Here is a 21,829-nt window from a genome sequence, read left to right as displayed (position 1 = left end):
ACTAATGTGTCCTGACCCTGCCTTCAGCAGGACAAAGAATGCTCTCTCAGCTCAGTTTAGTTAATAAAAAAGTTAAGTCCCAGTCAAGGAAAAAAACTGAAACTATCTTTTCAAGAGGCCAACACTGTGCACTAAATCTTTGCAGAAGCCTGATTTCTAGTCAGCCCTGGTGTTTGTGCTTTGGCTGCCCTGTCCTCAAACACACAGTTAGTCAGGAAGTAGACTTTCCATTCACAAGGAAAAATGCTTCTTTCTCTTTACTTCTACTTTTTTTCCCATTTTCTCTTATTTTTCCCAATTACATTTGGAAAAAGAAATCAGACTTTCTCATAGAAAAAAAATTGCTCTAAACAATGTGTTTGGAAACCAAAACATTACACTACTATGACACTTCTAACTTTTTTTGTGTGTGTGACCAGAGCATTACAACACACACCATTATCTATGAACTACAAATGACCAGTGTGAATGTCACTCCTGCATCAGAATGAGAAAAAGAAGGAGCACAAAGGTGGTGCGACGCTGCTCCATGGAAGTTTTGTCTCTGGCACAAAATAAGGAAATACACTGGTGAGTATTCCTCTCAGCATTTCTGCCTGGATATTTTTTCTGAGCTGGACCAGCCCCTGCAGGTTTCAGCAGTGGTGGTGTCTGTCCACACCAGGCTTTGCTGACATTGGCCTTGGCTGGTTCTGTTTGGATCTTGTCTGGCACTACCTAGCACAGGTAGGAAGATGCCTCTGCTTTGTGCTTATGGCCAGGCTGCTTCTGATTTGCCACTGTGATCCCTTCAGTCCAGCTGAGCCAGCTGTATCTTGCATGCTCATCAGTTTTACCTGCCTGTGGCTCTTAAAAGGTGCATTTTATCAGTTTACACTGAGCCCTTTATGCAGGTTGCTCTGAATGGCAGCTGACAATAAATTCCAGCAGCTGATACTCTGTGTAAAATGTGTGTTTTTGTCATGTTTCTCTTTGGGTTCATGTGAAAAAATCTTATTCTGCACACAATTGTGCATCCTATTTTCTGTTTTGCAGGATGTGAGTAACTTTCTGGAGACACTGATTGCTCACATCCTGTGGGGCAGTTGCAATCTAGTCTACATGGATCTAAGATACAGACTTAAAGATGTTGCTCTCATAACCCAGAGGAAATATATCTATGGTGTGCTTAACTGAAATTTTTAAAAGGCCACCCATCATCTCCCACCACACCCAGCTCCCTTATTGTGGTGGCTGTTACAACTTGACAGTGCTGGATTTACCAAATCAAGTGCAATCTCTGTGCCAGTATGATGCAACTACATGGCTGAAAAACTGCTGTGATGCAGCTGGAGATAGCACCAGGACAGGTGCCCACTAAAAAAAACCCCACAGCTAATAAGTATGTCACACGTGGGTGTAGAAACTCAGTAAGAAATACTGAGGCAACATTTGTCCTTCCTGCTCTCCTCCAGCAGTGACTGTCAACCCGAGTGTAGCTCTGCACTTTTATTTGACACTGTGAAGATCTCGCTTACATGGGCATGAACTTTGCTCACCGACTTCCCTAGGGCCATCCGTTTGCTAATGAAAATATCCAGGTGCAAGGAAGGGCAGTGTTTTGCTCAAGATCAGCCAGGAGAGTGAGATGCGAGCTGCTCCAAGCCCCTGCTCTGCCCAGGAGGTGGCACTGCCAGCTTTGCTGCCCGGAGCTTGTGCTTCTTGCGCTAACACAGCCCGGCCAGCAGCTCCCGTTTGAACCCCGCCTGCCAAGCACCACCCCATGATAAAACCTTAATCACCTACCCTGTTCTGTTTGCTAAGCTTTCACCCTGATTATCCCTTCTTCCAACAAGACTGCTCAGGTCAAAAGACCAGAGAAGACATTGCACACTGGCACCACTTCTTGCTGCACCCAAAATGCCCTGCCACCATTTCTTTCCTTATCTTGCCATTCCCCTCCCTTTCCTGTCTTTCCCTACCTCTCAGCTCTGATCTGTCAGAATTGCATAAATGCTCCAAACAAGTGGTGTGTGTTCTAGTATCGCTGTCTGCTATTAACTTGCATATCCAAAATTTTTGCAAGCTCACTGGTGTTTTCGCAGCCTTCTCATCAGTGGCTATCAAGCTCTGCTTTATCCACAGGACAGAGAGGCCCAGAGCACACCAAGTCCCATTTCTAGCTGCTGAAACAAGATTAGCCTTCAGCATGCCACTTATTCCAAAGCTGTCAGCATTTTTTGTTCATTCCCACCACCTCGGCAGCCATCTCTGTACTCACAGAACACTCTTGGATGGACATGAAAGAACTGTTTTGGAGAGAGCATGGTGACAAAAAGACAAAGGCTGCTGGGTGACAGCAAGTGCTGAGCTGCACATTCTTGGTGGATATAGGCTAGAGTTTATTTACCTCCTCTGCCTCGTGGCTGCCTGCTCCCAGCCCACCTTGTAGTCATGATCCCACGACTGAAAAGCGGGGTCTCACACCAAGACACTGAAATAGTTAGCTAAAACTACCTGATGGCCACTCCACCTTGCTTCAAACGGCTCCACTCATAGCTACACCACTTTCAAGAATTCTATAAAATCTTTTCAACCACCTTTGCCTTCAGAGATCTGACCCCTCTTCACTGCACACTTCTCTCTCCTTATCACACACAGCTCCCTCCTGTCTCCTGCTTTACGTGCTAGACACGCTGCCAGCAAGTGTCCCAATGCTCTGGGTATATGATAATCCTTCTGGCTTGCTCACTACAGGACCACTTCCTCACAGCTCTAGGACTCCATTCCAGAGCCACTCAATGTCTCTGCCAGGTCTTCTGCTGCAATCATCTCTCAGTGCTTCACTCCATTCCAACCTTCCTTGTCTTCCTCTTACTCAGTTCCCTAAACACCATCTTCAATTTCAAATCAACCTTGCCCCGATCCACCAGTGCCATGATGACTGCTATGAGATGGTGGAAAGTGCTCACTGGGCTTTGGGAGTGCAATGTCCTTCCATATGGACAGCCTCCATTGTGTCCACACTCATGTAACACCAGGGAAGGAAGGTAGAAAACGGCTTGAGTGCCAGAAATCTGCAGTTCCAGTTGTGCCACCAGTCACTCTTCCAGTGATTTGCAGCATGAGAGAGTTGTAAAAAGACAGTGACCCAGCACAACTGTTTGCCCTGGCCAACACTGTGAAAGCATCTTCAAACCTCATTTTTTTGTTGTTCAGGAAGTGATTTTGTGCATCTTAAAATCATTCTTTTGTGCAGGGAGTCTGGTAATATTGGATGAAACCTATCCTGGCTAAGGAAGGAGCTTCACAACTATTTCAAATGCAGAAAGCATGTGCATAAGATCTGGCAAAAAAGGCTATGGAGAAGGAGATGGAAGCATTGCTTGGGAACAGAAGGACAAAGTCAGAAAGGCCTTAGAGCCCAGCTAGAGGAGAAACCTGCATGGATTAGGATGGGTGACAAAGGGATTGTGCAACTATCCTAGTAACCAGTCCAGGCAAAATACAGGTCTGTGGAAGAATGGGGGGGACAAAGTAGTTATGAATGCCTCAGCCTTAGATGAGGCTGAAGTACTCAAAGCCTTCTTTGCTATAGTCTGTAGAAGCAAAACCTGCTCCCAGATTTCCAGAGATATCGTAACGCTTTGTAAAACTGAGGGACAGCCAGGAGTGGGGCAGCAGCAGGCTTGATACTGCTTGGGGAGGTTGAATATATTACAGTGCATGAGACTGAATAGAATACACTTCAAGAGTGCTAGGACATTTCTGAAGCTGCTGAAAGAATTACCTGATGTGATTATGAGACAAGAGTCTTCCATCTCTCATCCCTGGCAGCTGGAAAAATGCTAATGTTACACTCAACTGTGCAGAGAGCAGCCAGGACGACTCGGTGAACCCCAGACCAACCATCCTTACCTCAGTGCGGTGTCCTCCTGGCACCCAGCATCCCATGCACCAAGGACAAGAATGCAGTCAGGAAAGGGTGATGCTGGTTTACCAAGGACAAACTGACTGCTTTTTAAAATGGAAGGACTGGCTGTATGGATTAGGAGAGAGTGACTGATGTGATAAACTTTGACAGGAGTTAACACCACAGGCACAGCACACTGCTTTGGAAGGAGGGGGAGGTATGGCAGCAAACCACTACTCAGCATACTGGGAAGATGTAAAATATCCCAGTGATTGTGAATGACAGCATCAGTAGCTCCTCTAAACCCCAGGTTGGTACTCTGACATTGCCCAAAGACTGTCCTGAGCAACCCATCACGCTCTTCACACCCTGACACATGGTAGAACACATCAGAAAGAGTAGGTGTTGCACCTATACCGACTGATTGCCCAACAAAATATTCTGCAGCACTGAACATTGCTCTGGAGACAAAGCTCAACAAACTATACAAAGTCATAATCAACTGACGAAATTTTAGCAGATTTCCCCCAACCTTCCCCTAAGCAATATCTGGAAACAGAAGAAGTATTCTCCCATCTATTACTTCCACATACTTCTGATGTTCTGCTGATGTTCATCCACTAAATGTTGCTTTATCTGAGCATGTAATTTTTAGAGATGCACTTGCCCATGAAATATTTGGCACCTCCATGAGGCCGGAGGAGATGTCAATGGAAAATTCATAACCAGGGAGACAGAGTGAGGAAGAAAGTCTTCACACTGGTTTCAGCTTATGTGCAATGGTTATGAGCTATTCCTTACAAAATATCCAACAGCGCATCTATCTAGGCAGAAGCTGCTGGGCCCACATGGCCACTGTTCTGGCCATGCTGGCACAGCCAACAGGATGCTTCAGTGCTGAGGGCAAGAGCTGAGAGAGCAGCCCATACAGGTTGACTAGCATTTTTCTATGCACTGGGGTGTGGGACAGGCTAGAGAGATACTGGGAGAGCTGGGTCAGACACTGTGAAGTAGAACGGCGAAGTGCAGCATGCCAATATCTGCAGATTAATACAGATCTGGAATGACTGGAGATGAGACTCCACAGTAGCTACTGGTCCATTTTCTGCCCCATGTGACAGGGTGCTTCAGAGAACAAGGTATTGTTGTTTCCTTACTGCAGAGAAGCACCACATTCAGATTTCTGTCCCAGTCCACTGGGAACCAGGAGCTGGCATTAAGGGCACAGAGAGGAAAGATGGAAAGGAGGAAGCTTATGGCTCCCAGTTCTAGGGTGATCCAGCTAGAATGGGAAACCCCAGGTAGCAGGACTATTTTGGAGGAACAGTTGATTTTAATAGGCAAATAGAGAGAAGGTGACAGGGTAGGGTCATGAGAAACTGGAGATAGTGTTGACATCTCCTCACAGTTCACTCATAAAAACCCACCACCTGCCCCTCCTAAGCTTCCCTTACAGAGACACCGCTTCTCTCCACAATAAGCACAGACCTAGCTGCTGAGTACTCATGTTCAGTGCCTCATCACCTCTCAGACTCTGGAGTTCTGTAAGAAAGGAGATAAAAATTGGGGGTTTCATGTCTGTCTGTCAAGGTTTCAATGTGAACCAAGGGGGCAGACATGGGGGAGATAATTTCAGATGATGTTATTTTAAAAAACGGGAGTGATAGGAAGTCTGGCTTAATCACAGAAATATCTTGTATCCAACTGCACTTTTAACACCGTACTACCTTGAGCAAGCAAAGGTATCTGTGCAACCAAAGTGTTCGCACCCACAAACCACACATTAGATATGTTTTTATCTCAGAAGAAAGACCTGGACTCTAATATGAATCTCAGCTGGGGTTTGCAGTGTTGGTGGGAAGCCGCTTCAAATATGGTTTTCATGGCTGTGCTCCAAAAACCTTCCCGGGAGCACCCAGTTCAGAGAGTCCAGGAGCAGGGGCAGTATAACCCCTTTGGACCCATCCGGATCTTTCAGTCACCTGGCACCAGATCTTCCAGTCCTGCAGTCCTTAGTATTACTGTCAGGGAGAGATCAACCCATTCCTTTGTGCTCCTCTTTCATCACCTTGCCCTTCCAGGTCAGGTAAGACAAGGACATGATGAGCCATGCTATGCCTCTGCAGTTTCCCTCACGTCAGGGCCCTGCACAAGAAAATGCACCCAGTGACTGCATATCCAGTGCCAAGTGAGTGCATTTCGGACCATTCCTGTGTCCCTTTTGGCCTCCAGGCCAGAGAAGGCTGCCAGGGAACTGAGGTGTGTCCAGCCTGCCCAGTTCAAGTTGCAGTGGCTGGTTCTGGCTCCTAAAAGCTGTCAGCATTTCCAGGCATGAGTCCCATCCTTCCCTCCCTCTCAACCCTCGTTGCAGAATTCACTCCTTTAAGACTTCCTATGAGCTTTAGATTTCCTCAGTCTCTGTTTTTAAAGTGCCACTAATTTGTTTTGACCCTGCATTCAGCAGAACAAAACCTGTGACTAAAAATTAAGTCCCAGTCAAGGAAAAAAACCTGAAACTACCTTTTCAAAAGCCAACACTGTGCACTAAATCTTTGCTACACCTTAATTTCTAGTCAGCCCTGGTGTTTGTTGCTTTGGCTGCTCTGTTCTCACACACACAGCCAGTCAGGAAGTGGACTTTCCAGTCACAAGGAAAAATATTTCTCTCCCTTCACTTCTACTTTTTTTTCCCCTTTTTTCAGTTTTGTTAGGTTTTCGGTTTTGTGTTTCGAAACACCAAAACCTTACACTAATACAACACTTTTAACTTTTTGTGTCTCTGTGTGTATGTGACCAGAGCATTACAATATGCACCATTACCTATGAACTACAAATGACCATTGTGAATGTCACTCTTGTGTCAGAGTGAGAAAAAGAAGGGGCATAGAGGTGGGGTGATGCTGCTCCATCGCTCCACAAAATTTTGTCTCTTGCATTGTCCTGGGGTGACTGTATTGTACTGCATTCCCTATCATCTGCCCTATGCCAGGCATGAAATAAAGAAAAGTATTCCTCTCAGCATTTCTGCCTGGATATTTTTTCTGAGCTGGACCAGCCCCTGCAGGTTTCAGCAGTGGTGGTGTCTGTCCACACCAGGCTTTGCTGACACTGGCCTTGGCCGGTTCTGTTTGGATCTTGTCTGGCACTACCTAGCACAGGTAGGAAGATGCCTCTGCTTTGTGCTTATGGCCAGGCTGCTTCTGATTTGCCACTGTGATCCCTTCAGTCCAGCTGAGCCAGCTGTATCTTGCATGCTCATCAGTTTTACCTGCCTGTGGCTCTTAAGAGGCATTTTTACTGCCATCTTTCAAGCAAGTAGAACCCAATTGTTGTGGATCAAGAGTGAAGTTGTACTGCAAGGAACACTGTGACTCTGACATAGCTATTTGCTTCAGCAGCAGAGATAATTGTAGACACATGGTGGTGACACCTCTGTTTCTCTTACCCTGAAGAACCGCTGAGCTCTTCCCTGTGATTCATAAGCTACTGGAGTGCTATTGGGCTTCATTTTATTTTGTGTGCAGGTCAAGGGCCCGTACTTTGGTTGTCTTCAATCTTTCACTTCCTCAGTCTCTTACCTGCTTCTTTTAAAGTTCATATTCCTCTCTTTTAGATCCTGTTCCACCTTTTCATACTTATAAACGTCTTATCTTCCTTCCAGGTCTTGGGTATGGTTGCTTTTTTCTCTTTCCTCATTCTCCTGCTACACTGCTGCATCCCTCCACATGTTCACCACTGCTCCTAGCTTTCATCCTCTCCTGGTTCTGCATCCTTATGCCTTCCTCAGTGGAAAATTATTCTGGTGACTTTGCCCTAAACCTTGAGGACTCTTTCGATCATATACTAGACTCAAAGCAGAGTTATTAGGTTAAGACTGTCACTGTGAGATTTGATCCATACCAGAGAGAGCACTTTGCAAGAAATAAGCAGAGCAAAGGAGAGATAAATCTAGTCCAGACCCCAAAGAATTCAATGTAACTAGATACTATGCAGTCTGAGTGACAATAGCACTTGGTGACAGGAATATAAAGGAAGCAATAAACATAGGAGTATGTTTGTGATGGAGAACCAAATTTGTTAATGGAAAGCAAATTTGTTCATGATGGAAAAGACTAAAAAACAGGATGAAACAGAGACCAGGGACGGAAAAACAGGGTGGTGTCTGACCAGGCTGATCACTACATGGATCACCAGTTGCTGGTTCAGAACAGGATCTGCAGTGGACCCTCAATGCATGTCACAGTGACTGGTGCACCAGTATGACTGCCTTACACAAACCCATGTGACCACTTGCTAAACAGAGAATGGTTGTGCAACACAGGCAGAAAACAGACTTAGCAGGTCAGTCATGTGGCTATCAGGCCTGCTGAAACTTATGGAAGAGGAAGAGACAGTTCGTGTAAATACTGTGTAATTTAGTGAGGTATAGCATAGAAACAAGGTTTATCACAGCAAGTGAATTTTTTTAAAAGTTACAACCTGCCTCCACTAGAAATTGAACACTTTCAAGTAACACCAATTAAATTGTTGTAGCAATATATATTTTAGGAAAGAAAACAATTTTCTTTCCTTGTCTAAGACAGCCTGAGTGCTGCCTTTTCCCCGCAGCGTTTTATGAAGACAACCGTCTCTCATCTGGTAACTCACACTGTAAAGAGAGAGCCAGGCTAAAGCACAAGTGACAGACCAGAGCCATGGACCCCAGGTTTTCCAGCAAGCATCTCACATGTCTTCAAAGATTCCTTCTAAAAGTGAAGAAAATGTTAGAATTGTGTCCTCGGTCTGGTCCACAGAAAGTCTGAAAAAAAAGCCAGACATAAATTTTCTGTGCAACAAAATGTGCATTTGATTTACCTGCTGGCAGGGCCTTTCTCACGATGTGTACAGTGGGAGAAAAGGTAGTGATGAGTCACCTCCTGATGCTGCTCCATCGGGGCCCATCACAATGACATTGGCAGTGTGTCCACACCTTCCTTCCTCTCAAATGAAAGCAGTGATGGCACAATCCCCCACCAAACTAGCAAATGTTCCTTCTTGGAGCAACCCTCAAAGAAGGGGTTAGCAGCTTTGCTTGGAGGTAAGACTGCAGTCCTGCCTGTGCTCTCACCTTCCCAAGGGAGAAGCTGCCCCATATCTCCCAGCTACTGAGGTGTCTAGAATTTGTGTCCTCGTTTCAGAACACAAAACCAAATAAAAAGATTTGTACGCTGGACATGCACCAGTGAAATCTACCTCCAATAAAATGTGGTTGGCTGGAGGTTTTTTTCCCATGTTTCTTCTCACAGAAATAAACTGATTTTCTGGCCCAGTACGCAAAGACATTGATCAGAAATAACACAAGCAGAAAGTGCCAAATGTTGGCAGTGATGCTGTGATGCTCTATTGTGCTCCTGCCTGTAAAACAGCACTGAAACCTTTGATGTGGCTGATATCACTTGGGACCCTTGGAGTTCATCTCCTGTCCACTCAGCAGTAGTTTCACTCCAAGAATTCTCCAGGGATTCATTTCTGTGGGGTATTGTGGTGGCTACAAGAACTGCCTGCATGCTCACTTGAATGTGAACAGTTTCAGCTGAAAACAACCCATTCTCAAACCATTTAATTGCATTCAAACCAGTTAATTGCTAACAGGTTTTCCTTTTCAAGCTTCCTTACAATTTTGAGGACTAACCAGATCTAAACCAAAGCCTTGTTCCCTACCCAAAGTTTATCACAAGAAACTACACAACAGATTAATTTCGGGTTCAGCAAATCACATGCTTTGGTCCCAAATGATTTTGTTCTCTGATTCCACTTTTGACAAAGAAAACTGAAGTGTTAAGTTTGAGCTGGATATGCTTATGAGTTTGGATGGCTGGGCTTTATTTTTATAGTTGAGCTAGAATTGAAAAACAATCCTAGACAGATTAGCCCAGGGCACTCCTCTGCTCCAAGGCTGGTTGCATACCAAGCTTAGCAAAACACTGGCGTGAGCTAGGAACACGCAGCAGCCAGCAACAGCAGCTTTCAGAAAGTCTTCATGGGAGCTCTGCTGAGCTTTTTCAGGCTTTATATTGTTCCCTACTCTTTCCTTGTTTTAGGCTTGGAGCAGCCCACTGACTCTGGAGTTATATTAGCCATATTCCTGCTCTAAGGTACTCTGGGGTCTGCCATCTTTTCCTTCCTTTCACTTCATTCCATCCGCTTCTGCGGAAGGAGATTTTGTTCACATAGTTTGAGAGCAGCCCAGAGCCCTGAGAGTGCTCCCTGAGCTATGGGATCAGCTCCTGGGGCAATGGGATTCTCTCTCCACCACCCTGCTCCTTTCCAGTATCCACTACTGAGCATACATAGGCACGATCTCAGAGCAGGACACGAAGGTCACATCCCAGACAGAGGGAGGTAAAGCACCAGCTACACTGCAAAGGGCTCCTTCCTCCTCCTGGCAGAGGAGCTGAGGACTGCAGTGGGAACAGAGCAGGGGCTGTCTCAGGTTCTTTAGCTCTGTGCAGGACTCTCAACCTCCAGCCACTTTTCCTCTCCCTTCCTGTTACACTGGGAAAGTATTTGCACACAAACCAAAAGGATTTGGGCAAACAAGAACCAGAGAAGCATATCTTTTTAGTTTAAAAATTGCTAACAAATAATGGTGAGGGAATTAAAGGTGATTTGCATAGAGGCTGAGAAAAATTACCACTTCCAGTAGGATAAAACAGCAAATCCAGAGTGCTGAGCTACCCAAAAAGGTTGCAGGGTAGATGCTGGTAACATTTCAGGGTGCAGTCTCAGGCTGTGATAAAAGAGTAAGAGAAGACCTACAGGATAAAGGTAAAATCCAAATCAGGTGTTTATTTCATATTTTTTATTTCAAAACCAGGAAACAACCACATTAATAAGCATATAAAATCCATCCAAAATATTCACAATGCTGTTACAGAAAAAGAAAATAACAAAAATACCATGTGAGAAAGGCCAACACATTTCAGTCCAAGCCAACACACATCTGATGCAAAGTATGGAATGCTCTTATGCACAGCTGTGGGGAGAACTTCCTAACATACATACCCATAAATATCATGTCTGGATGTGCTGGAGGGTCAAAGGAAGGGCACAGAAATCTACATAACTGAGCCAAAATATCAAAATTGGGAGAGAAGTCTTATACAATACTTCTGAGAATAATTATCTGGCATGTAAGCCTGATAAAAAGCTTGGGAAAACTGGATGTAATATGATTGTATTGTGCAAAGCTGGGGCATTTTAAATTAATTCACAGGAAGCATTTAACAGCAGCAAATTTAACTGATCTTTGCAACTGTTTCTCATTAGGGAAGGTAGAAATGTCATCACTAGTTACTGAAAATGTCGGACAAGCCCTATCAGAATATACATCAATGGGAATTTCTCTAACTTGCTGTGAAGCATTGTGTTGGCAAGAAAGCTTGGGCTACCCACACTACAAAAGTCTTGCTGTCATTCCATCCTTTCTAAGCCTTTCTTCCTTTTACCACCTCAGAATCTGTGGGCCTGCCTCTCTTCTGGGATATCCAGTAATGAATTCCAGCAGGTCACCCTGAGTTTGACCAAGTCCAAAAACTGCAGCTTGATCTCAGAAGAGCAAGAGTTTAAATCAGACCCACCTCTGTGCTACCTGTTCTGTGCAGGTCTAGACAGGCACAGGCCTGGACCCTGTCACAGAACGCTGCAGTGAAGTAAAGCTGCCCCTCCTTGACTGCAAGTGTACCCTATGTGCTACTTTTTGCCTGCCTGACCTGAGCTGTGCTAGCTCAGCAGCAAGGGTGGGGGATACACAAACTCAACTGCCTGGCGGAATGACAAGCAAGGAGACGGACACTTACTGATGAACAATTACCGCCTGCCACATCCCTCTGAACAGAGGCACTATTACAGAGCTGTACACGTCTACAAAGCACACTGGTGAGCACCACAACATCATGCAGACCTTTCAGAGAGGATATATGGGGCAAAAAACATCTGGCCTTCAACCAAGCAGGGGACTGAGCACTATAGACCTTTCACACTGCTGAACTAGCAAATTCCAGTAGCTCTGGTGTCTAGTCCTGCATCTCTACCCTTATGAACTTACATGTACCACAACTGACCATGCCTGTGTCCAGAAGGGTCATGCTACATGCCTCTGTAATATTTATAGGAACAATTGCTAAGAAAATACAGCTTGGAAAAATAATTTTTATCCTCACACTCCTTTAAATGACAATCTGCAAATTTCAGACTTTATGACGTACTAGACTACAAATAGAGAAGCCAAAAAGAAATAAAATTAAGAGAAGGCAGGAATAATTACCTTCTGGTTTGCAATCACCACCCTCAATCATCCATAGAATGCTTAAAACCATGTCTGAAAATATAATCCAACAACATCCATTTTAAGATGCAATATCACACTCTCATCAACACTTGAGAACAATTATTTAAAATAGCCACCAAAAATCCCTAATAACAGAGATTTTAGTGCAGAAACATACCTTTTCCCACAAGTACACAATTCTTTGAATTTCTTTCCAGAGGGCACCAATAACTTCGAGGTGATGTGCATAATTGGCTCTGCTGTACATACCACATTAAATGCTCAACCTCCTTTTTAGTACCACATTTCTCCTTTACAGTCTTATTGCACCTCAAGTCTACAGCATCTTTTGTTAGAATAGCTATTTCTCTTAAACTTCTCCAATTTCATTATCTGTACATTTTTGTACACCATTAAAAAAATAAATATTTACAAAGTGACATACAAATAAATAAACTGAAGTAAAAGTATGCTTTCAGTCTGTCTATACAAAAAAAACATTAAAGGGCAGGAAAAAAATATGCATGTGACTTGGTCCCCTTTTTCCTGAGGCTAAAAAAAGTGCACACTGGATAGGAAAAAGCAAGATGGTTTTTTGGTAAGCTTGCTAACTTCCAGTGTAACACCATACACACACACAGAGTAGACTCAAAGGGCTGGGGACTCGTTTAGCGGGTCACTTCAACTCACTACAAAAATAGTGATTAGATTCAAATACATAATGGTCACTGTGTGCATAAGTATGTTAACCCCAAATGGCCATTTTACGTGAGAAAAGTAAAAATATTGCCAGCTCTTCTCTGTTCTCCTGATGTTTGTGGCAGGAAAGATGAGATTATTTTTGCAAGTGCCAGGTGCTTCCCAGTATGGCAGACCACCCATATCAGATTTGCTTAACGCTGGCAAGCCTGGCAGAATGGGCGAGCATGTGGGTGAAAAGAAGAAAATAGCAGCAATTGAGGAGGGGAAAAATGTCCCAGTTCTCATGGTTTTCTTTACTCATTCCTTTAATGACTCTTTAAGCATGTAAGAGTTGAAGAATGGGTGTGTCATGGATCTTAGGCAGCTGCTTTGTCAGCTTGTATGCTGTTCAGCTCCACCATGGGGCTCTTCTGGGGTGACGTGGGGGCATTTGCTCCTCGTCCTTCAAAGCCCCTCGAGATGTCTTCAAAAGTCCTGCCCTTGGTCTCTGGCACTTTGAAGAATGTGAAGACAAAGAAGATGACCAGGAAAACAAGGAAGATGAGGAAGACATAGGAGCCACATAGTTTCTGCAGGGAGGACAAATGAAAAAGGTTTCATTTTGAAATTACATGTAAGGTCATTTGCTGTCGACAGGTTAAAATTCCAACACCTTTCTCCAACAGTGCCCTTACTGACTTTTTTGTCATCACAGCATTTTTAAAATTGAAATCAGGTTCCCATGGGCTTCTAAAGGTCTTTAATCTTCCTGAGGGTGACCAAAATTGAGGCTTTTAAAGCAAAAGCCTTGATGTCCTAACTAAGATGGTTCTTCCAAATATTTGTAAGCTACAACTAGTTAAGACAGCAGAATATAAGGTGAGCAACAGCCTTCAGTAACAATCTTAACACTGACTCAGGGACCTCTGGAAGACTCACCAGCCCACTTCTCAAAGCAGGGACAACTTCCAGGAGAGGCCAGGTTATTAAAGGTCATATAGTCATGTCTCAGAGATGCAGGTTCTGCTACCCTTGTGGACACCTATTCCAATACTGCAGTGCTCTTACAGTGCTTTATTAGCTGAGACTTACCTCTGCATAGGGGAAGAGCATTCCCACCAAGAAATTGGAGGTCCAGTTGGAACAACCGGCCACTGCCATGGCTGCAGGTCGTGGGCCCTGGCTGAAGAGTTCTGCCACAATGAACCAGGGGATAGGGCCAGGGCCAATCTCAAAAAGAGCCACAAAGCCAAAAGTGGCAACAATGCTGATGTACCTGATCCAGTCCACAATGTCCTGCAAGGGAACAAGATATGATCAGCACAACGCCATCTCCAGTGTCACAACTTTCTCAGCTGCACTGCGAACACTGTAGCAGTTCCCAGTTATAAAATTGCTCTTTCCACTGCACACTTGGCTCTAGCCCCAGCTCTACCTGCCTACAGGGCAGCATTGCAGAGCAAAGCAGATGTATAGTCTTATAGGTTCCTGCTGGGGTCAGCCTGGACAGTAACATTGATCACTCACCTTCAGAGCTAAAGCTACAGTCATAACAGCAGCACACACAGCCATGCCAGCCAAACCAATTAAGTGGAGGGTCCGGCGCCCCGCACGCTCCACCAGGAACAGCTGGAAAGGAGAAGGCAGAAAGAAAAAAAGAAATCCATTACTTTGGCAGCAAAAGCAGGACAGGTTCCCTTGCTCAGTATCCTGCACCTCTTGCTTATCTGCCTGTAAACCTCAGTGACCATGGTGATCTCAGTGCAGGTCACCAGGCTGCTCCATCCTCAGCACAAGTTCTTCCACTCTGGTTCTTGCTACTGCTTTCTCTCATCACTCTTTTCCCCACATGCACTCCTTTTCCACCTTCTCTTTCATCTAAGGCAACAACACCTCTTTCTGCCTATCTCTCCTCCCACTATGCCTTGGATGCACTCTTGTCTTTGCTCCTACAGGTCAGTGCGTAGCCCAGTGCTTTGCCTGGTTACTTGTCTGTAGTTCCATCTGCCAGGAACAGACCCAGGCAGACACACAGCCCTATTCCACTCACCGACACCACAGTGAAGACTGTGTTTACCACACCAGCTCCAATGGTGGCATAGACAGGCTGTGTGATACCAGCTCTTTCAAAAATCCCCGTGGAATAATAGAATACCTGGAAGAGAAGAGAAGGTTGAACACAGTCATGATTCCATGTTTGAGAGCATGTCCCTCATCCTCTGCCTAATGGCTTGCATACCCAGCAGGGAGTTTCTAAGCAACACTCCACACCATGCTTCCAGTCAAGGTTCATTCACTTGGTGCAAGGCTGCAGTGTCTTGTGGGAAAAGCAAAAGCCATAATATCCACTTTCCATCTTAGCCAGATGACAAAACAGTGACCCTCCAGTCAAGGCACAAAGAGGTTTTGGGACTCATAGATCTCTCCACACCAGTGGCAAGTGCAAGTTTAGCCAGAGATAAGGGAGGCCCAGAAGATGGGACAGGAAGGTAACTCACAGCATTGATGCCTGAGAGCTGCTGGGAGAGCTGCAGCATGATGGCGATGATAATGGCTTGACGGTAGTTTGGAGAACGGAAGAGCTCTGGCACAGTTGCTTTCTTTTCCTGGGACATTTTAGCACTCTCTTCTTTCATCTCCTGGATGTCTTGAGACACATCTCGATCACCACGGAGCTTCTGGAGAACTGGAGGGAGGAAGCCAAAGGTGTCAGGTATGAGACACACACCTGCTGGCTGTGGGGGGTGTGCATCCCATCCTGCTATTGCAGGGAGGGCACGGCAGGAAGACTGAACACCTCCAGTTGGTGTTAAGGCCTGCTGCCTGGGAAAGACCAAGCCTCTGCAGGCAGCCTTGCTCTTCTTTTCAACCCAGAGGTCAGGGTGCTGTGATCAGCACAGAAAACAGATCCTGCTCATGTTGATTGATCTACAAGCTTATGTTTGATCCTGAAATTCTGTTCACACTCTTGCCAGAGCCGACCCCCGCCCTCCAAGCTCCCTGTTAAATGCCACCTATTTCCTGCCTTTCAGGAGGAGCTGGTGGAGTAGCAGCAGCTGGTGCTGCTACATCCCACCAGGCCAGGTGCCACTCCTCACATCTTAATCCCACCTGGAGTCTCTGTTGGGTTGCCAGGTTTCTCATGCTTCCTGGCACTGGTGCAACCTAAAGGATGGGAAGGTAGGCCAGGCCTGGTGCCCTCCGGGAGTCACACCCTAATCCACCACAGGCTCCAGAATCAGTCCTGGCCTCCCACTCAAGTGCAGTGCAGGCTGAGAGCCAGAACACTGCCCTGCCCCTTTGAGATGAGTCCTTACCTGCTTGGGCTTTCTCCTCCTCCATCTTGTTGATCAATAGGAAACGGGGGCTTTCAGGGCAGAACAGAAGACCTACACACTGCAGGATTGCCGGGAGGACCGTGAACCCCAAAAGCATTGGCCAAAGCCCTTCAGTGCCCATGATTGCCTCTAGTCCAAAGATCTACACCAGGAATAGGAGAGAAACAAGAGTGATTTTAAACACTTCAGTTCCTCACCCCCACTCCAGTATGACAGGATCCACATACTGCACCTGGTGGCAATTAAAGCCCTCCTCGCCCTCTCCCAGCCCTCCTTCCCCCACCTGAGGGTAGGATCAGGTTGTACCACGCCTACCTGAGCCACCAGGATGCCCACAACAATGCCCAGCTGGTTGAGGGTGCCAAAGGCGCCACGGACACTGGTGGGTGAGACCTCACTGATGTACATGGGCACAAAGCCGGTGCAGAGGCCACAGAAGACACCAATAATGAAGCGGCCAAGAATCAACATCTCCACTGCTTTTGCTGCCTTAGAGAAGGCCATGAGAAGGCCACCAGCAAAGGCCAAGATGTTCACCAGAAGCATGGAGTTCCTCCTGCCAGGGTAAAGATGTCAAGAATGAGCTTAAACTGGCAATACAGCGGGAATATTGGTAAAGGTAAACCTGCCCATGATCTCCCATATCAGGGGTGGGAAGAGAATGGAGTAATTCCCATTCAGCTCCTGCCTTGGTCTGCAATCCTTTTTGCAGCCCACACATTCTTGCTTCCTCCTGAGACATCTCTTCCTACCTCTGCCCTCTTCTCCCAATGCTCCTTTGCAGAAGGGAAAAGTTCTCCAACAGATTGCATCCCTCTTCCCTACTTACCTGCCAAATCTGTTTACAAACAGACTGACTGAGAAGGAGCCAATCATGCCTCCTACAGAGAAGATGGCCACAGAAAGTGACCACAGAGAGGTGAGGAGTTCTTGGGAGACAGCCTTCCCACTCCTTTCTGACAGAGTTTTGTTGAAAAACGTCCGGATGATCTGCAAGAGGAATCAGGTAGAGAGTCACAATCCAGAGGGGAGACTGCTGTCTTCCTTCTGCTTCCTGCTGCCATGAAAACAGAGATAGACCCAAAAACGCAGCAATAAGTTATACAAGGGAAAATGAGGGTGCAGAAGGAGGAGCTTGCACTGAAGTAGCAGTATGATGAGGGAGAGTGCTTCACTCAATGGGGGGGGGGGCAGGCGGGGTACCCACAGGACAGCAGTGTCTATTAAGGAAAACAGGCTTATCTTCTGAATATTTCAGATGATGTGAGTCACTGGTGGCTCTTGGGAAGAGGCGTGAGACAGCTGGGAGTGAAAGGGAACAAGAAAACATGACCAGTGAGAGGATGGGAACATTTCTGGCAATGTCAAAACACTGGCAGCAGGGTTAGGATTTCTGGGACAGAAATAGTTGGAGACACAAGGCTTCACTGAAGTAAACCTGAAAAAATGTTTATTTTTAACATAATGCTGCCCCATGGGGATGTGACAGGGCCACGCTGCTGATTTCCCAGGCATCTCTCTAAGCTAGTGAGGTAAATTCTGGCATGGGCTGGGGGCGGGGGGGACAGAGTGTCTCCCCCAGCAGATGGCAGCAGGACATTAGCTAGGGAGGGACCAACCCCATCCCCCATCCTGTCATGAACATCGCTTCCCGGAGACAGGGTGGATGTGGTATTCATGACTCAGTTCTTGACAGAGGAACCATCTTAAAGTTACATGAAAACCACATCTCATTTTCTTCACGTCTTGGTTCTTAGGCTACAGTCATGGGATGATTCGGTCAGAATGGCCAAGTCACAACCCTTTTGCAAGTACTGAATCTATACTTAACACAAGGAATGAATAAACAAGTAAAATAAAGAAACTTGAAATAAACTAAATTAGGGCAGCTGTAATTCCTACCAGCCCTTAACTGTTTTCTGCCTGCTGCTCTCTGCATTCCTTCTGCCATGGTTGGTTTATTCTGACTCAAAACCAAAGTGGCTCACATTCCTCCACACACCACATATGGCAGATGGAGCCCCCCTGCCCTTCCTGCGCTCCTAATTAGGAGAATTAATCTCTCTGTTTGCTCTCTCTCCTCCCCTAAAGTTTGCCCTTCCTGTTCAATGTTATATTTGAAAGGGGGCTTTAAATGCCTTATTGACTACATAAACCAGAACCAAATTATTGGCTGCTGGGGAGACAGTCCCTCTCCTTTCTACACCACTGTCTTCCCATCAGCCCCTCACTCATCCCACCTCCCCAGCTCATTCCTCGTCTCACCTTCTCAGGTGCATTAATTACACCAGTGTTGTACCCAAACTGGAGAGATCCAATGGCAGCAATGCAAACAGCATAGACAAGAGGCGCTGTGATTTTCTGTGGAAAGAGAGGGAACAATTATTTAGTTAATTTGGCTTTCTACACAACTTGAGTTTCTCTTCAGCATAAACAGCAGCTGCCGCTCATAGGTACCATGTGCAAGGGCTCTGAGGGCAGGGAATGGGCTTTTATCCAGCAAGGGTGGGTGGGTACCAGTAGCATCCCTTGGATCCCCCTCCCAGGAAAGGGGGATGCAACTGTACAGCAGGGGAAGTTCTGTGACTACAAGTAGGAGGGCTTGTCAGGGCCACCCCTTTATTATCTCCTGACCTTCAGCAACTTTTCGCAGCTCATTAGTAATGAATACACTGGCTGCATTAGTGGCTGTTATTTTGGGTTGATCTGCTTTACAGAAGCTTTTGCTGATCTCTGGCATGTCATGAAAGAAGGGTCTAACTCTTTCCTGCGCCAGCTGACAAGTTCCCATAAATTGAGTCACAGATCTGCCCATGAGCTACACTGGCAGTCACTCATAACAGTTACAACACGCACTCTTCAGCGGCAACAGTGTTTTTCCCAGGCGAGAGCTTCCCAACCCTGCCCCAGGGCACCTGGCAGAGCAGCGTGCCTCAAGAGGTGGCAGCAGCTGCTACCAAGCTCCCCATCTATTTTTCTTTAAGCTGTGGCAATAGCTGGTATTTTAAATGATGTACACTGCCTGGAATTTCAGTGTACCTGAATCTCTATTTAAATAAAAAACTGCTGAGCCCTCAGAGCCATAGGGAAAGCCTGAAGGTCCAACCTCAGAAGCCCCACAGACCGAGAAATTTAAGTGTCAGCGAAAAGCATCTGACATTTTGTTCATTTTTAAAGCTCGTGGCATTTAAGCCAGCTCTGAGTGAGGGAGGTGTGGGGGAGCAGGTGACTCAGGAGTTGGCACTTAGGCAGCCAGTGCTTGAGTTGGCACAATTTGGAAAAATTGTGTTCCTTCCCATCTCAGGAGGTTTGAAAGCTTTTCCAAAAATATCAACAGTTCCTTTTCCAAGACTTTCCTATTATTGTACTTAAGCCTGGCAGAGTAAACTACTTGTTGAGGCCTACTGTCACAGCTCTTCCAGTCTCTCACTTTCTAGCTCAGCTCCAGGAGTAGTGGTTCTCAAACTGCCCAAAGTTTTTGACAATAACCTTCTGTCAGTGCTCATGACACCTTCACCAATCTTTTCAAGGCAAGCACGTCTGTGCTTCTGGCCTGCACAACCCTCAGACACAACCAGTTCAGCCTGAATAAACAGAAATTGAGGAAATTACTCTCAGCCATGGTTTCCTGCATCTACATCATGTAAATGTCCTCCTGCCCCGGTCAGTGGTGGAGACAAAGTGGACAAGGAGCAGATGAGCACAGAGGTAGCGTTCACACCTGAACACACCATAGGCAGTCCAGGCATTCTCACAGGCACCCTGTGACCGCCCCCCTCTTTATCTCAAGGAAATTTGGCAGAGAACCACAAGGACACAGAACTTTCAAAGCATCTGGATGCCTGTAGAAATGCATTATAATATCTAAGCAGTTTTAGGACTCCAGGCCAGGCCATCTCTAGCCAGCAAGTATGGCAAAGCTGCAGGCAAACCCCAGCTCTCCACATGGTTTACACAAAAGCACCTTTCCCCCAGGACTCTGCTTTGTCATGGCTTGCAGTGATCTCAGCTGGCCTTTTTCTTCTGGGTGCTGCAGGGACCACAAGGTCCCTGCTTTGTGGGTACCCCTCACTGAGGTGGTACATAAATAAACTGTAAGGAGGTTAGTTATTCTACCCTCTTTCCTACTTCTTCTCTTGGCTGTTGCTATTCATCTCCTACCCAGCCTCCCACCACCTAGACATCACACGGCATGACCCATCCCCTCCAGTGAGCCAGACTGTGATCTAATGTATGGATCATTTGTTAGTGCTGCAAGTGCTTCGCTTCCCGAAAGGCAAGCGGGCAGCTCGGAAATAGCACAGCTACACCCACTCTATCTAAAGGCTCAAGACTGAGGTCTGTACACCAGCACGGAATTCGAACCACCATCCCTCCCTCCGACCACAGGCATCGGCTGCATTCATTTCCCAGGAGATGCTCCTCACCAGCTCCCCTCCTTCACTGACTGCAACCCCAGAGTTGTACAACTTGTTGAGCCCGGCAGGAGCGGCCTCTCCGCGCTTCTCCGAGCGACCTTGACCAGACGCTCTCCCTTCCTCTGCCTCATCCTCTCACGCTGTCCTCATCACCCTCCCAACAACATGGCGATGAGAGCCCGGGCCTTCTCCAATTCTGGCTGCTCCCGTGTAATTCCCCGGCATCCCGCACCAGGTCCAGCTGGGTATTTGCTGTCTCCCTTAGCACGTTCAAACACACGCAGCCATGAGCTCACTCCACTGCTGCACACCTCACTCGCAGCTGCAGATGAGCAGATGTCCCCTGCTCTCCATATGAGAAAGAGGGGAAGCCCATGCTCTGCCACCTTCTTCAAATTTAAAAATGCCTTTATAACTCATACCACCACCACCCAAAAAGTGCCTTTAAGAGCAATCCCCCTTTTAGCATCCTAAACCCTGGGACAAACCGAGTGCGGCGCCGCCAGCGAAACAAACCTCGTGATCAATACCCTACAGCACGGACAGCATCATGCGCATCATCAGGCCACGCGCACGAAACCAAATCGATCCAGCGACCTCCGACAACCTCTCCCGAACTGTGCGGTCCTCCCCCACTCCCGCAGGCAGCCGCCGAAGGGCCGAGCAGCGGCCCTGCCGGGACCACTACCGCATCCATCCCCACTGCGGCCCGCAGACACCGGGAGACGGCGACGATCCCCGGCCGCACGCCGGTCGCGACTGCATCTCACCACCCTCAGCCCTCCGCCGAAGCGCCCGGCGACCCGAGCGACGGAAAAGAGGGCGAAAAGGAGCCCGCGTTCGCCCCCCGTACCTTTTTGGCATCCATGGTCGGAGGCCCCCGGAGCACGACCGCCGGCGAACGGCCGCCCGCCCGCACCTAACGGAACGCGCGAGAGGCTGCACGCCCGCCCACGCCCGAGACTGCCGCGAACCCGCCCCGCGCACACCTCCCGCCTGCACACCGCGGATTTATGGGCACAGCCATGGGAGGGGAGGCGCAGGGCAGAGGGCGGGGAGGGGGCGGGGCTGAGCTGCCGCCGGGCAACCCATCGCCGCGAGAAGAAAAAAAAAAAAAAAAACACCAAAAAACGCAGCAATCACGAAACACCCCCCCCCCCCCCGCCTCCCGGAGCTCACGCCCCTCTGTGAC

The 21,829-nt window shown here is 47.1% G+C and overlaps 1 protein-coding gene across 1 annotated transcript; it reads right to left on the bottom strand.

Moving 5' to 3' along the window:
* Positions 1-10,718: 10,718 nt before the first annotated feature.
* LOC125321504 (solute carrier family 2, facilitated glucose transporter member 3) lies at positions 10,719-21,634 on the bottom strand. Its single transcript, XM_048294478.1, has 10 exons — positions 21,491-21,634; positions 18,485-18,580; positions 17,049-17,209; positions 16,535-16,775; positions 16,199-16,361; positions 15,380-15,567; positions 14,932-15,036; positions 14,409-14,510; positions 13,974-14,177; positions 10,719-13,471 (listed from the first exon to the last, which is right to left on the bottom strand). The coding sequence occupies exons 1-10, from the start codon at positions 21,503-21,505 to the stop codon at positions 13,259-13,261; spliced, it is 1,488 nt and encodes a 495-aa protein (XP_048150435.1). The 5' UTR covers positions 21,506-21,634; the 3' UTR covers positions 10,719-13,258.
* Between the last annotated feature and the right edge of the window lie 195 nt (positions 21,635-21,829).

This window comes from Corvus hawaiiensis, chromosome 2 (genome assembly GCF_020740725.1).
Source record: "Corvus hawaiiensis isolate bCorHaw1 chromosome 2, bCorHaw1.pri.cur, whole genome shotgun sequence".
Classification (NCBI taxonomy): domain Eukaryota; kingdom Metazoa; phylum Chordata; class Aves; order Passeriformes; family Corvidae; genus Corvus; species Corvus hawaiiensis.
Note: the sequence above shows the minus strand (reverse complement) of the source record. Positions and strands in the feature narration are given on the sequence as shown.

Bases quoted from the DNA above. Each gene is read 5' to 3' on its own strand.
- LOC125321504 (XM_048294478.1), bottom strand. The intron at 14,178-14,408 runs GTGAGTGATCAA...GTTCCCTTGCAG, and splicing joins CTGTAGCTTTAGCTCTGAAG to GACATTGTGGACTGGATCAG. The intron at 13,472-13,973 runs GTAAGTCTCAGC...TCCTCCCTGCAG, and splicing joins TGCTCTTCCCCTATGCAGAG to AAACTATGTGGCTCCTATGT.